Below are 13,057 nucleotides of genomic sequence, written 5' to 3'. Positions count from 1 at the left end.
TGGGTGGGGGACTTCTCCCTAGACAGGTTCAAGGTGATGATGAGAGGGAACATCTTAGACTCAGGCTCAGCACACACATGAGAGTCCAGTGGGGGTGTTATGTGTGTTGTGCCAGTGATGGATCAAAGACTTGTGTATGCTATATGAGTACTCTTCTACTAATCCGTACCCCAGCTCTGGTTTGGATCTGCTCAACTAAGGTAAGTGAACAGATGCTAGAACCTTCTATGAACCAGGAGTTCCCTATTTCTTTGCAGGCATCACACATGTCTTTATTCATTATGCTCCATATGTTCAGGTGATCTGATCATAACCCTATCAGATAATATGTATATTCAGGAACAAACTTCAACTCTTCTGCAATGTTGCCTCTCACTCACATGCACAGTACTCTTGGTTTATCAATGGAGAGCCCCAGATATCCTGACAAGAGTTTTTTAACCCTAAAATCATTACTAATACTTTTCAATCATTTATTTCCCTTGTCTAGAACTCAGCCATAGGAGCAACGTGAAGAATTGGATATCTGAAATGACAGCATTGAGCTTTGGGTAAAGCCTGGTTTTATGGATAGATATGAAAATTAATTCTCAGTTTGTTTCATGGGTACAAAGAAATCCCAACCTCTTAAGAGATTCCAACTATATATGAGTTTTCCTCCTCTTCTTTCATTTCTGGTTTTTCTTAGCTCACTTTAGCCTGGCATTGGAATGTGAAGTGGGGAGTTCTCCCAGGAGGAAGGAACTTCTCAGGCAGAGAGACTTAAGATCAGATGGATTTTTCATTCTGTCACTAACTCATGAATTCCTGTCCCCTAATTCCTATGATGATCTCTATAACCCGGAAGGAATACCCAGAACCTTGAGCCCTGCTCATGTTCCTTTACCCCAAATGCTCCTAGATCCTGTCTTGTCTCAGCTGGTTATTGGCTGGCTTCTGTTTTGTTTCCAATGGAGCCAGAGAGGTCATGTGATGAACATGCCTGCGAGGCCTGTCCTGAGTCAGGATGAAACTTATGTTTTGATGATGCTGTTTCGTTAACTCTTCACAGTGTTTTTTTGTGGATATCAGTGTCCCTTAAGTCATTATCTGGGAAGTGGGAAATGTGACACCCAGGGTAGATGTTCTTGAACTGTACCCCGGCTCTGACTGGACACCAGTATGTGTGATAAGCATGGCAAACAAAGATGGACACTCACTTGGAGAATAGGGAACTTCCTCTGGAATTTCCCTATGGAGGAGGAGGACTTAATAGTTTGAATCAATGTCCTAGTTAACATTACCTGTCACTCTTATACTTCCCAATATCACCTCAGGGGAAAACAAAGTGTTGAGGCCCAGGCCACACTACTCAGAAGAACAGGTGAATGACCTGCCTGCCAGCTGAAACTCAATACTCCCTAGATTCCGATCCCACTGAGTAAGCTGTCCCAGATCATCAACTGCACTGCTGTCAATCCCTGTCCTTATTTCTGGCTGACTTCCGTTGCTCAGGCACAGCCCATATTAATCAGAAGAAGAGGTGCAGGCCACAGATTAAGAGCATAGACACCCTGCTGCATCAAAGGCAAAGCTAACTGCCAGATGTAGAGCTCCCAACCTCAATAGAGCCTCAATACTGCATCAGAGTAAAGAGTTGGAAAAAGATTTTTTTTTTTGCAATCAAACTGCCTAAGAAGCAATCTGTTCAGAGTCTGTAATATTTAACAATTAGACTTCAAACCAAAATTAATCAAAAGAGATAGCAAAGGATATTTCATATTCATCAAAGAACTACTCCCCAAGATGATATCTTAATATTCTGAATATCTATGCTGCAAATACAAGAGCAACTACATTTATGAAAGTGTAGTTGGTAAAACTCAAATCACATATTGAACTCCATGCATTAATAGTAGGAGACTTCAACACCCCACTCTCACCAATGGATACATTGTCCAGACAGTAAATAAACAGAGAAATAAAGAAATTAACAAATATTATAACTAAAATGGACTTAACAGGTATCTATAGAACACTCACTCAAATGCAAAAAGAATAAGCTTTTTTTCTCAGCATCTCATGAAACATTATTCAAAATTGGCCATATACTTGAACACAAAGTCTGAATAAATACAAGAAAATTGAAATAATCCCCTGTATCTTATCAGATTACCATGGTTTAAAGCTGGTTTCAACAAATAGGAAACAATAGAAAACGTATAAACTAATGGAAACTGAGCAACTCTCTATGGAAGTACCACTGAGTCAAGGAAGAAATAAATTGAAGACTTCCTAGAATTTAATAAAAATGAGCGCACTAAATACCCAAAGTTCTGGGAGACAACGAAAGTGGTGCTAAGGGGACAGTTCATAGCACCAAATGCCTTCATATGGAAATTAGCGAGATCTCATACTAGCGACCTAACAGCACACCTGAGAGCTCTGCAGCAACAGGAAGCAAATGCACCAAGGAGGTGTAGACAGCAGCAAGAAACATTCAAACTGAGGACTAAGTCAATAAAATATAAACCAAGAGAACAATACAAGGAATCAGTGAAACCACAAACCCTCATTCAAACCAACTAAAAGGCAGAGAGAGAATATCCAAATTAAGAAAATTTGAAATGAAATGGGGGACTTAACAACAGACACCAAGGAAATCCAAAGAATCATTAGGTCATACTTCCAAAACCTGTTTTCCATGAATTTAGAAAATATTTAAAAAATGAACAATACATACCACTTTCCAAAGGTAAATCAAGATCATATGGAAAATTTAAATAGACCTATTACCCCCAAGGCAGTGATTAAAAGTCTCCCAACCAAAGAAGACCAGGGCCAGATGATTTCAGCACAGAATTCTACCAGGATTTCAGAGAAGACTTAATCAATACTCATCAAATTATTTCACACAATAGAAACAAAAGAACATTTCCAAATTCTTTTTATGAGGTCAAGTCACCTTGATACCCAAACCACACAGAGCCTCAACAAAGGAAGAGAATTACAGACAAATTTCCTTCAGGAATATAAATGCAAAAATATTCAATAAAACTCACAAAAAATTTAGAATGCAAGGAAACATCAAAGAGATCATCCAGAATGATCTAGTGGGCTTCTTCCCAGAGACGCTGGGATGGTTCAACATATGAAAATCTTTGAGTGTAACCCATCATATAAACAACGTGAAAGGCAAACACATGACCATCTCATTTGATGTCAAAAAAGCCTTTGAAAAAATTCAACACTGCTTCATAGACCAGGCTGGCCTAGATCTAAGAGATCCACCAGCCTCTGCCTCCTGAATGCTGGAATTAAAGGCATTCACCACCCTGCTCAGCTATGTTTTGTACTTTAATCCCCAGAGAAATGTCCTAGGACTTTTCCTCTGCAATTTCCTGAGCACAAGATTTCTCCTGAGAGTGCCCATCCTCTGGATTCATACTACTTCCAACTTTAGTCCAGAGCTTCTCATGACAAATCTGGAACCTTGTCTAGACCCATCCTACAGTGAAAGGAATTAGGAGACCTGAAGAGCACTGTGATGAGGATGGCAGGCCCCGCATCCCACCTGTGCTGAAAGTATCAGGGAAGGCCTCATTTGGCTTCTTCATCATGCCTGCTGTAGCCCTAGACATGATATTACAGTTCTCCCAGTGATCTCCAGTTGGCGATAGCACGACATTTGGTCAATGATATGAAAATTGTTTTCCTAAGCAGACTGCTTTCCATCTCTGACCCTACTAAACTTTAACTCCCTCCCTAGATCACACATTGACCTATGGGTTCCTTCCATTGTCTGAGAACACCTTTCTGCACGGGGACTGTGAAGGTCCCTCTCTTCTGTCATCTCTCTTAGGACAAGACAAGATTACTACCGGGGAATCACCTAGGAAGGGTAAAGGTGACCAAGAGATCTGGGAGAGGAGGACATGTACACAACCAATACATAATGCTAGAATGTTGCCTTGAAACCCTCCATAGAAAGATGGAGCCCACAGTCCTTTCAAGGACAAACAGGCCCCCTCTTCAATAACGCTGAGCACATGAAACTCCTCACACAACTGCCCCTGGGCCTCTCTCCTGAATCACTAATTTGACTGGTGACATTAGTGATAAAGGGTTGATCTTCATCCCTAGTCATCACTCAGCTGGTCTCTTTTCAAGCCTCAGAGACATTTCTGTCACCTTCCTTCAGGGATTAAATAAAAAAGGTGTAGACTGAGTGCTCAGCTCAGTCTCTGTGTCACAAGGTCACATAGGCATGATAGATGCTCCCTGCTTTGTGCTGACAGACCCAAGGCAAGAACAGAGCAGATGTCAGCCCCAGGATGAGCCATTGTTCCTGAGGCCATGTGGATGCTTATCAGCATTGTTGCACAATTTGTGTCTTGGTGAAGGAACATAAAGGGAAGTTGTGAAGGATGCAGGATACCACTGAGAGTGGAAGGGCTTGAGCAGTGCCTTGGACCCCAACCCCACCACTCACAGCCCATTGGATTCTGAGAAGTGCTTCTTTCTGAGAAGAATCTCAGCCCAGAAGGAGGAAGAACAGCAGAGCCTGAGTTCTGTTTTGGAGCTGAGGTTCTTCTCCTCAGACAGAGGACAGCAAGTGAGAAGTTTGATGGAGTCCTCTGTGCTTCTCTGCAAGGGGTGTACCCCCTGGCAGAGGCTTCTGCTCACAGGTAAGGGTACCCACTTCCTGACTGTGTGGGGAGGGGGACTCAGAGGCAGGCTGGAGTTTCCTAAAGAGGAGGACAGGATCTTGGGAGGAGACTCAAGGTTTCTGTTTGCAGCTTTGGTGCATAAGGTACAGTAAGGGACAGAGGCTCAGCATCCAGAAGCTCTCAGAGGATAGGGGGTGATGATGGTAAGAGAAAAGCCTTAAGAACTCCATATTCACAGTGAATTTCATTGGCTGCAATGTTCTGAAGACCGCTGTTCCCCATCATGACAGCATGACCCTCCAAAAAGAGATGAAGTGGGACAGCTAGTGAGATGTTTCAGTGTGGGAAGATATGACAACATGAAACCAATCCTCAGCTCCCACACAGTAGATGGAGAGAACAGACTCCTGCAGGCCCTACTCTGCCGTCCATATAGGTGCTGTGACATGCACACACACATGCACACCCTAGCACATGTGCCCCACAAAAATTTGTGGCATACATCTTCATATGTGCACAAGGAGACACCAGTCTTCACAAATACACACATATATTTACATAAGTAAATCTAAAATAATTTATTTCACGCTTGAAGATAATTACTGTCATAAATTCCAAACTTAAGAACTATGAAGAGAAATCCATGGAGACACATTCCACTTTCCTTCCTTTCTTTTTCCCTTTATCCACTAGTGTCTGAGTCTTCTCCAGGAAATGACCCTTCAAAAAGATCTGACTGCTCCTTTCTCTACAAATTCCTGGTTATGCCAGGCAGTGTCAGCTCAAGTCTTTAATCCTAGCACTTGGGACAGAGGGGCAGTCGATCTCTGTGAGTTCAAGGCTAGCCTGGTCTACAGAGTAACTTCCAGGACAGCCAAGAATACACAGAGAAACCTTGTCTTAAGAAAACAAAATCAGAGAAAAAAGTCAGAAAGTGAGTTCTTTCCAGAGAAGGAGTTCAGAGAGGCAGTGATCATCACAGATATACTCTATGTGAGGAGGGATAAGGGGAACTTAGTGGGGGAACCAAAAAGACACGTGAGCAGAGAATTCCTCAGAGAGTTAATGACACACTCATACATTCTGAGTCAATGGATCTCATGTTACTCAAGTCTGCAAACGAGGGTGGGCACACCCCTATTTAAAAACCAAAGCTTAGTGTTGATTACAACTGTTTAACACTGGAGGTTTTTTTTTTCTCAACTCCCTTCTAGCCTTCCTTTTAACCTTCTGGCACCTGTCCACCACTGCCTTTGTGACCACTGTATCAGTGCCATCCCGAGTGGCCGAAGGAAATGACGTCCTGTTCCTTGTCCACAATCTGCCAGAGAAATTTAAAACCGTTGCCTGGTTCAGAGGGCCCTCAAATATGACTGCAATATATGGACTGCCCGACAATTTAAGTAGGCCAGGTCCTGCACACAGTGGCAGAGAGACAATATTTCACAATGGATCCATGCTCCTTGAAAAGGTCAACCTGAAGGACACAGGCTTTTATACCGTACGAACCTATAATATACATGGAAATGCCATATCAACAACATACACATACCTCAACGTGTATGGTAAGTTATTCGTTGTGAACTCTGTGCACTGGGTGAGGTTCATTCCACTGAACACTTACAGGAGAGGGGTCTGTGCTTACCTTCCCTATGCATTGTGTTCTCATGTTGGGGTTTGAGCATTAAGTTTGGGACTCACAAGGTGTAGAATAAAGGCAATAGATCAGAATCCTTCGTTTGACTTCACCTTGCACACAGGTAGATGTGTTATGGGTAGTTCATCCAAGGATATCAGCTCCTGTCTAGACTCAAAAGGTTCTTATCATGAATGTTTCCTTGAGAAAGACTCGGAGGGAATCAACATTGAGCGTGGTTGAGGAAAGCATGGAATCCCCAGAGATATGAGCACTGGGACACTTGGCCTCAAGACTTCTTTCCCAGACTCAACTCCAGGTGTCCATGAGAAGCATTTTCTAAGTGTTGGATTTGGATGTCTTGATGGCAAGGAAGAGTGCTCTCTGGTAGTCAAAGTCATGTGATGTGTGGAATCAGATGAGAACCTTGGTTGAGCTACATCCCTTGGCCATCTTCTTCAGAGAGGCAGCAGGGAAGCATAGGTCGGCAGGTGTCTAGGCCATTAACTAACAGTCCTGTTGGGCATATGAGATTTCACATGAAGGTGTGTTCCCCAAGGAGAGGGACTGAGGAAACAGGTTTTTTGACAAGTGCTTGTCAGCTGGGTGCAGCTTCTGGAATTCTTTCCTGTAGGCAAATGGTTACAGGATAGATTGGGCCTTCCCAGATAGGTGCTGTAGTTCCACAAATGATCTCCAGGGATGTCATCTGGATACATAATGAACTGGCAGAAAAGCATTTTGCCTGAACTAGGAACTTACCTAGGAACCTGGTTCGAACTGTGTTTTTACAGATGTGGAAATCATGGTCACAGTGTTCTCAGACCTACTGACTGCTTAATGTGTCTGTCACACTGCCAGGAGACCATGTTCTCTCTCCCACTTCATGTGTTTCCTTTGGTAAATGCATGTTATCCATGGTGAATCAATTAGATAGAGGTCCAAGGCCTCTCAGAAAGGCCACAGAGCACAGGGAAGCAGAGGACATGGGAGCACGGTCTTGAAAATCTTGCAGAATGAAGGGTCTCACAGCCGTTTTCCAGGAATCAGGTCACCTCCTCCCACACACTCAAGATCTGAGACTCCTACACATCTTGGGCCCAGAATCCAGTAGGATGGTGACTCCCGGGAGAACAGTTTTGTTCTTTTCCACAAACAAAACTCACCTTGTCCCACTGGAGTCTCAAAGTTGGTTTTGTCACCTTCCTGCTGGGAGCAAAGTCCATATTTTGAGAGCATTGAAAACAGGGCAGACTGGGTGCCCAGCTGGGGTTCTTTGTCGCACAGTTGTGCAGATTTCCCCTTTTTAGTGCTGAGAAACCTAAACCAGCACACAGCAGAGTGCAATTCCAGGCTGAGCTGCTATTATCTCATGTCACAATGATGGTCATCACCCTTGACTCTTACTCTGTGTTCTAGAGGAGAGAAACACAAGGAGAGAATCGGAAAAGAACATGGGGCAACACTGACATTGGAGGGGCAGAGAAGTGGTTTGAACACAGACCCACCATCAGCCCATTGTACTATGGGAGGTGCTCCTTCCTGGGAGGAGGCTCAGTTCAGATGAGAAGGACAGCAGAGTTTGTGAGCTGTGCTGGAGCAGACACCTCGGAGGCAGGACAGATCAGCTCACTCAGACAATGCAGTTCCCCTCTGCGCTCCTCTGTAAAGTGTGCACCACATCTCAGGGCGTTCTGCTCATAAGTGAGGAGACCAGGAGTGACAGTGTGTGAGAGGAGAGGACTGACATACTCTCTGGTGTCATGAGAGGAGTCAGTGTTTGTAGGGGAGAAGAATACAGAGTGGGAGCGAGACTCAGAATTTGAATTCACTCCTTGAATACTTCAATTTCACTGATGGCTTCATTTTTAAAATAATACAAGATTACCGTGTGTTGATGGCACAGGCTTTTAATCCCAGCACTTGGGAGACAGAGGCAGGTAGATCTCTGTGAGTTTGAGGCCAGTCTTGTCTACAAGAGCTAGTTCCAGGACATCTAGGGCTGTAACACAGAGAAACCCAGTCCTGAAAAATAAAAAAAAAATACAGGACAACTTATGGTTTTTAAAATGTCCCAGTTCGAGAGAACTTGAAGTAAAGAAAGCTAGGAGAATTCAGTTGTTAACTGCCATTCCAACAGGAACAGAACAACAACAGATTTTGAGAGTGAAAACAGTGTTGGTAGGGGCAGAGGGGGGCAGGCATCACCCCACCGTCATCCACTGTAAACACGAGCAGGGATCTGCTCCAGTAAGATCCCAGGCAAACTGACAACGGAAGAGCGAGATCCATATAGTGGAAATGACAAGTGTGGTGATAATGAGAGTATGAAGGTCATGTGCAGACCACCACCAAGTAGGACAGGGAGACACTGACCCGCCACCCTAGGCTGAACTATGGACACAGCTTCTCAGGACACAGAGCCTCATCTTAGCCAAATATAAAAGATCCAACTTAGATGTATCTTTGTCTTCCCTTCTAGCTCCCCTTTGGAAGTGTGGGCTCCTTGATACCTCTTTACAGCCCACCATTGAATCCGTGCCACCCAGCGTTGCTGAAGGGGGAAGTGTTCTTCTACTTGTTCGCAATATTCCAGAGAATTCTGTAGGCTTTGCCTGGTTCAAAGGAATGACTGCCTTCAAGAACCTTTTGGGTATCCGACATCTACCATTCAGGAAACCAATTGTGTTTGGACCTGCATACAGTGGCAGGGAGACACTAAACAGTGATGGGTCCCTGCTGCTTCACAGTGTCAGTCAGAAAGACCGTGGACTGTACATACTGCGAATTGTGAGAGCAGATGGTAAAGATGAAGAAGCACAAGTGCAACTCCAGGTGGACAGTAAGTGATTCTCTGTGAGTTTTCAGGGCTGGGTGGGGCTTAGACACACGGGACTGCCATGGCGAACTTAGCCTCCCTTCCCTCTTACACGGTGTCCTCTGGTGGAGGTTTGAGCACTTAGTGTAGAGACAAATGACCATAGACCAGCTTCCATCTTCTGTCTCCATGTGCATCAAGGAAGACCTTGATGGAATGTAACTCAGCTAACATGTCAGAGTCAACCCTTCTATTGGGGCTCTAGACCTGGGAGAACTGAATCCTGTTATCTTTCCATGGATGGACTAAAGTGACTCAGTCTATTGTAATGCACTTATATTCTCTCAAAGATCATAAGAAACAATGGTTTTAGAACATCTAGGTCAAACTGGAGTATTTATTACCTTCAAATTAAGAGTGTCATTAACAAAATCCAGGAGTTGGTGCAGAGATCACAGATGGGTGTTTCCTATTGGTTTGCTCTTCATGCTTGCTCAACCAGCTCTCTTATATCACCCAAGACTCCTAGCCCAGGGCTTGAAGGGTCCACAATGGTCTGAATCCTTTTACATCTATCCCCAATTTAAAAAATGTACTACAGTTTGGCCCACAGGTACATCTGGTGCTTGCATTTTCAATTGAGGCCGTTTCTTGTAAAGTGACTGTAACTTGTGTCAAAATGACACAAAACTATGCAGCCTAGTACCGAAATATTTTAAAGAGCTGAGTCTGCCTTGAAGACCAGACTACTCCCAACCCCCACACAACCCCAGAGCTAAGGGGCACTTGACAATACTACAAGTGCATCTATTAGGTGAACTCAAAGGGTGAGTATTGCCTCAAAGGAAACTGAAGAAAAAACCCAGAAAATGATCATTTCTTCCAGACCTGTTGAGTGCAGGGGAGGCATCACCTCAAACCTCAGTGTACATGAGTGTGTGTGGTGTTTGCCTGAGTGTAGGGAGGAAGCAGCCATATAGAAGAAATGATTCTTTCAGGGGCATTGTTTGTAAAGAGGAGTTTTGAAAGGTCAAGAAAGATAATGTTTCTGCCCTTCATTATGTGGCATACACACACACACACACACACACACACACACACACACACACACACTCACACACAAACAACTCTAGCATGAGTGATGACTCCATCTCCTCAGTCTGGAGGTCACCATCTTTTTATCAAACACAGTGATTCCCATGTGATGTCTTTTTCTCTCTTCCCTCCCAGGTTCCCTTTCTGCATTCTGTAATGCTCTCACTTCTTCCCGACTCATGATCCAACCGGTGCTTCGCTATGTTGCTAAAGGTGAAGACGTACTTCTCCAAGTTCATAATCTTCCAAAAGAAGCGCTAGTGTTTTCCTGGCTCAAATCAAACAATGGGAGCCCAGCCCGTAAACTTGTAGAATACAATAGATTAGCGAATGTTATCTCCTGGCTGCCTGCAGAGGAAATAAGAAAGGAGGTGTATGAAAATGGATCCCTGCTGCTTCAGAATGTCATTGAGAGTGATGCAGGGATGTACACACTCGAAGTTTTATACAACTATTTCAAAACTGAAAGAGCAAATGTGGAGTTTTATGTAAAGAGTAAGTGACTCTCTACGGCCTTTGACTGCTGGGTGTGGCTCATCCTATTTCATACACTAACGTGGCAGGATTGGACTGTGCCTGCTCTATCCCCCATTGCATTGTTTACCCCCACCCCCCTCCGGGATTTAGGCCATCACTGCAGGACACTCACTGGGTAAACAAACTGTAATAGATCAGAACTCCTAACCTGGATTCACTTGCAGAGAGGAGGACCTGTGCTGGGTAAACTCAAGCCCAGGATGTCAGTGTCCTTGCAGACACTTGGAGCTCTCCCCAGAAAGACTCCGTGGGAATCAGGCAGTTCCGGGTTGATAAAGGCATGGGGTCTTCACAGAGCCTGTGAGGAAGTCCTAACTCCAGAACTTTGCCCATCTCAACTAAAGATGACATTGGGGAGCTTTTTGTAACTGTTTGTTTAGATTTCCCATCAGAGCTGACAGGAACAGAGCTTTATTGATTGACTGTCCAAGTCTTGGGAATGACTGTCTCCTAGAGTATAGAACCAGCTGTGTGCAGCCATGGCAGCTGCAGTTAGGAAGGTCACCTGTGCATCTCCTTCTCCTGAGGCTCAGTGGACAGGTGTCCAGGCCATTAGCCTATTGCTCTGATGGGCTTATGAGACTTCACAGGGAGGTCAAAGCTCCAAGGGAAGAAACAGAGGAGGCAGCTACTCCAGATCCCTCCATCACCATAGGATTCCAGTCTAGGAAATTCTCTTCTGCAGCTAAATAGTAGCAGATGCTGCTGGTCTGAGCAGCTTCCTGATCCCAAACTCAGACCATTGTTCATGACTAAGCTTAACTCATGGACATGACAATGATCATTCACTGTGTGTCCTATTGTGTAGAAACTGAGACAGGAAACAGTGTCTAAACCAGAGTAACCCAGTCTCTGGGTGGCAGATCCAAAGCTCAATCTATGTCTTTAGTCACAGCTCTAAATTCCTAAATTCTCTCCCCTCCCCCCCCCGGAATCTTTATAAAGTATAAACTTAAGAGGTCTTGGGTTACTCTCTGGATGACTGTAATTTGGTATTCTCCTCTGTTTCTTCACAGAGTCTGTGACAGAGCCCTATGTGCAAATCACTGACACCACTGTCACAGGAGGTACATCTGTGATCTTGACCTGCGTTTCACCTGATACTGATGTCTCTATCCGTTGGATCTTCAATAATAATAATCTGGAGCTCACAGAGAAGATGACTCTGTCCCCAACAAAGTGTGGACTCAGAATAGATCCTGTAGGGAGAGAGCATTTTGGACTATACCAGTGTGAGGTCTCCAATCACTTCAGTTTGCAGACCAGTTACCCAGTAAGGCTAGGATGAGTGAGTGACCTCTCCTCTTATCCCACAATAGAATGCTGGCATTTCTTTATTAGTGGGGTATAAAATGGTGAAAAGTTATGTGGTGAAAATGATTAGTTATTACTCAGGTACTGCCAGCATGGTGATTCACCCTATAATCCTGGGATACATGTGTGTACATGGGGGAGCCAAAATTTGAAGTGACGTTTTTTCTTAAAACAAAAATAAAGATATCAATACAGTAAACAAAATTTCAAAGACTTTAAGAGCATAGGTTGTGGTTCAATTATATAGCAATACCTTAGAATTCTTGGAATAGTTACAGGAGTCCTCAAATTTTTGGATGCTCTGAGTCTGCTGTGAAAATGGTGCCTTGTTTGCATAGAGAAAAACCATCCTCTCATACGCTCAAATACATTCCTTGTTCAACTAATTCACCTACTCTCAATACTGCCTGCATATCAGTTATCCATGTGAAGTGAGGAAGAGTGACAGGAAAAAGGTCTGCCCATTTTCACTGTCAACATAACTAGTTTCTAAATAGATTTGATCTATAGTTTATTTCATACACAGATGTAACATCTTTCACATAAGGGCAGATCATGCTGTTTTCACCTTGAGATTGTCATTCACAGTGAGGCATTTCTTATTAAGTTTTTTCTATTAATATGTATTTCTTTCTTTTTTTAAATTTTCCTCTCGTATATTACATCCTGACTAGAGTTTCTTCTCTCTCCAGTCCTTCCTATACCCTCACTTCTCCTGTATCCCAGATACACTCTTTTTTTTCCCTTAAAAAATGAACAGTTCTCCCAGGGGTATCTATAGAACATGGCAAATCAAGTTCTATTAGACTTGCCACAATCCCTCATTTCAGAGCTGGGAGAGGCAGCCCAGTAGGAAGAAAATCATTCAAAGGGCAGGCAAAACAGTCAGAAATGTGCCCCGCTTCCACTGCTAGAAGTTCTACAACAGTACATACCCACACCACCATAACTTGTATGCAGAGGCTCTAGCTCAAACTTTTACGGGATCCATGATTATCACTTCAGTCT

The 13,057-nt window shown here is 43.7% G+C and overlaps 1 protein-coding gene across 1 annotated transcript; it reads left to right on the top strand.

Moving 5' to 3' along the window:
- Nucleotides 1–4,606: 4,606 nt before the first annotated feature.
- LOC121449933 (pregnancy-specific glycoprotein 22-like) lies at nt 4,607–12,023 on the top strand. Its single transcript, XM_041654591.1, has 5 exons — nt 4,607–4,667; nt 5,864–6,214; nt 8,768–9,127; nt 10,334–10,693; nt 11,752–12,023. The coding sequence occupies exons 1-5, from the start codon at nt 4,607–4,609 to the stop codon at nt 12,021–12,023; spliced, it is 1,404 nt and encodes a 467-aa protein (XP_041510525.1).
- Nucleotides 12,024–13,057: the final 1,034 nt, after the last annotated feature.

This window comes from Microtus oregoni, unplaced genomic scaffold (assembly GCF_018167655.1).
Source record: "Microtus oregoni isolate MIOR12 unplaced genomic scaffold, Mior012 000006F_ref0000085, whole genome shotgun sequence".
Classification (NCBI taxonomy): Eukaryota; Metazoa; Chordata; class Mammalia; order Rodentia; family Cricetidae; genus Microtus; species Microtus oregoni.
This window is presented reverse-complemented; position numbering and strand designations above follow the sequence as displayed.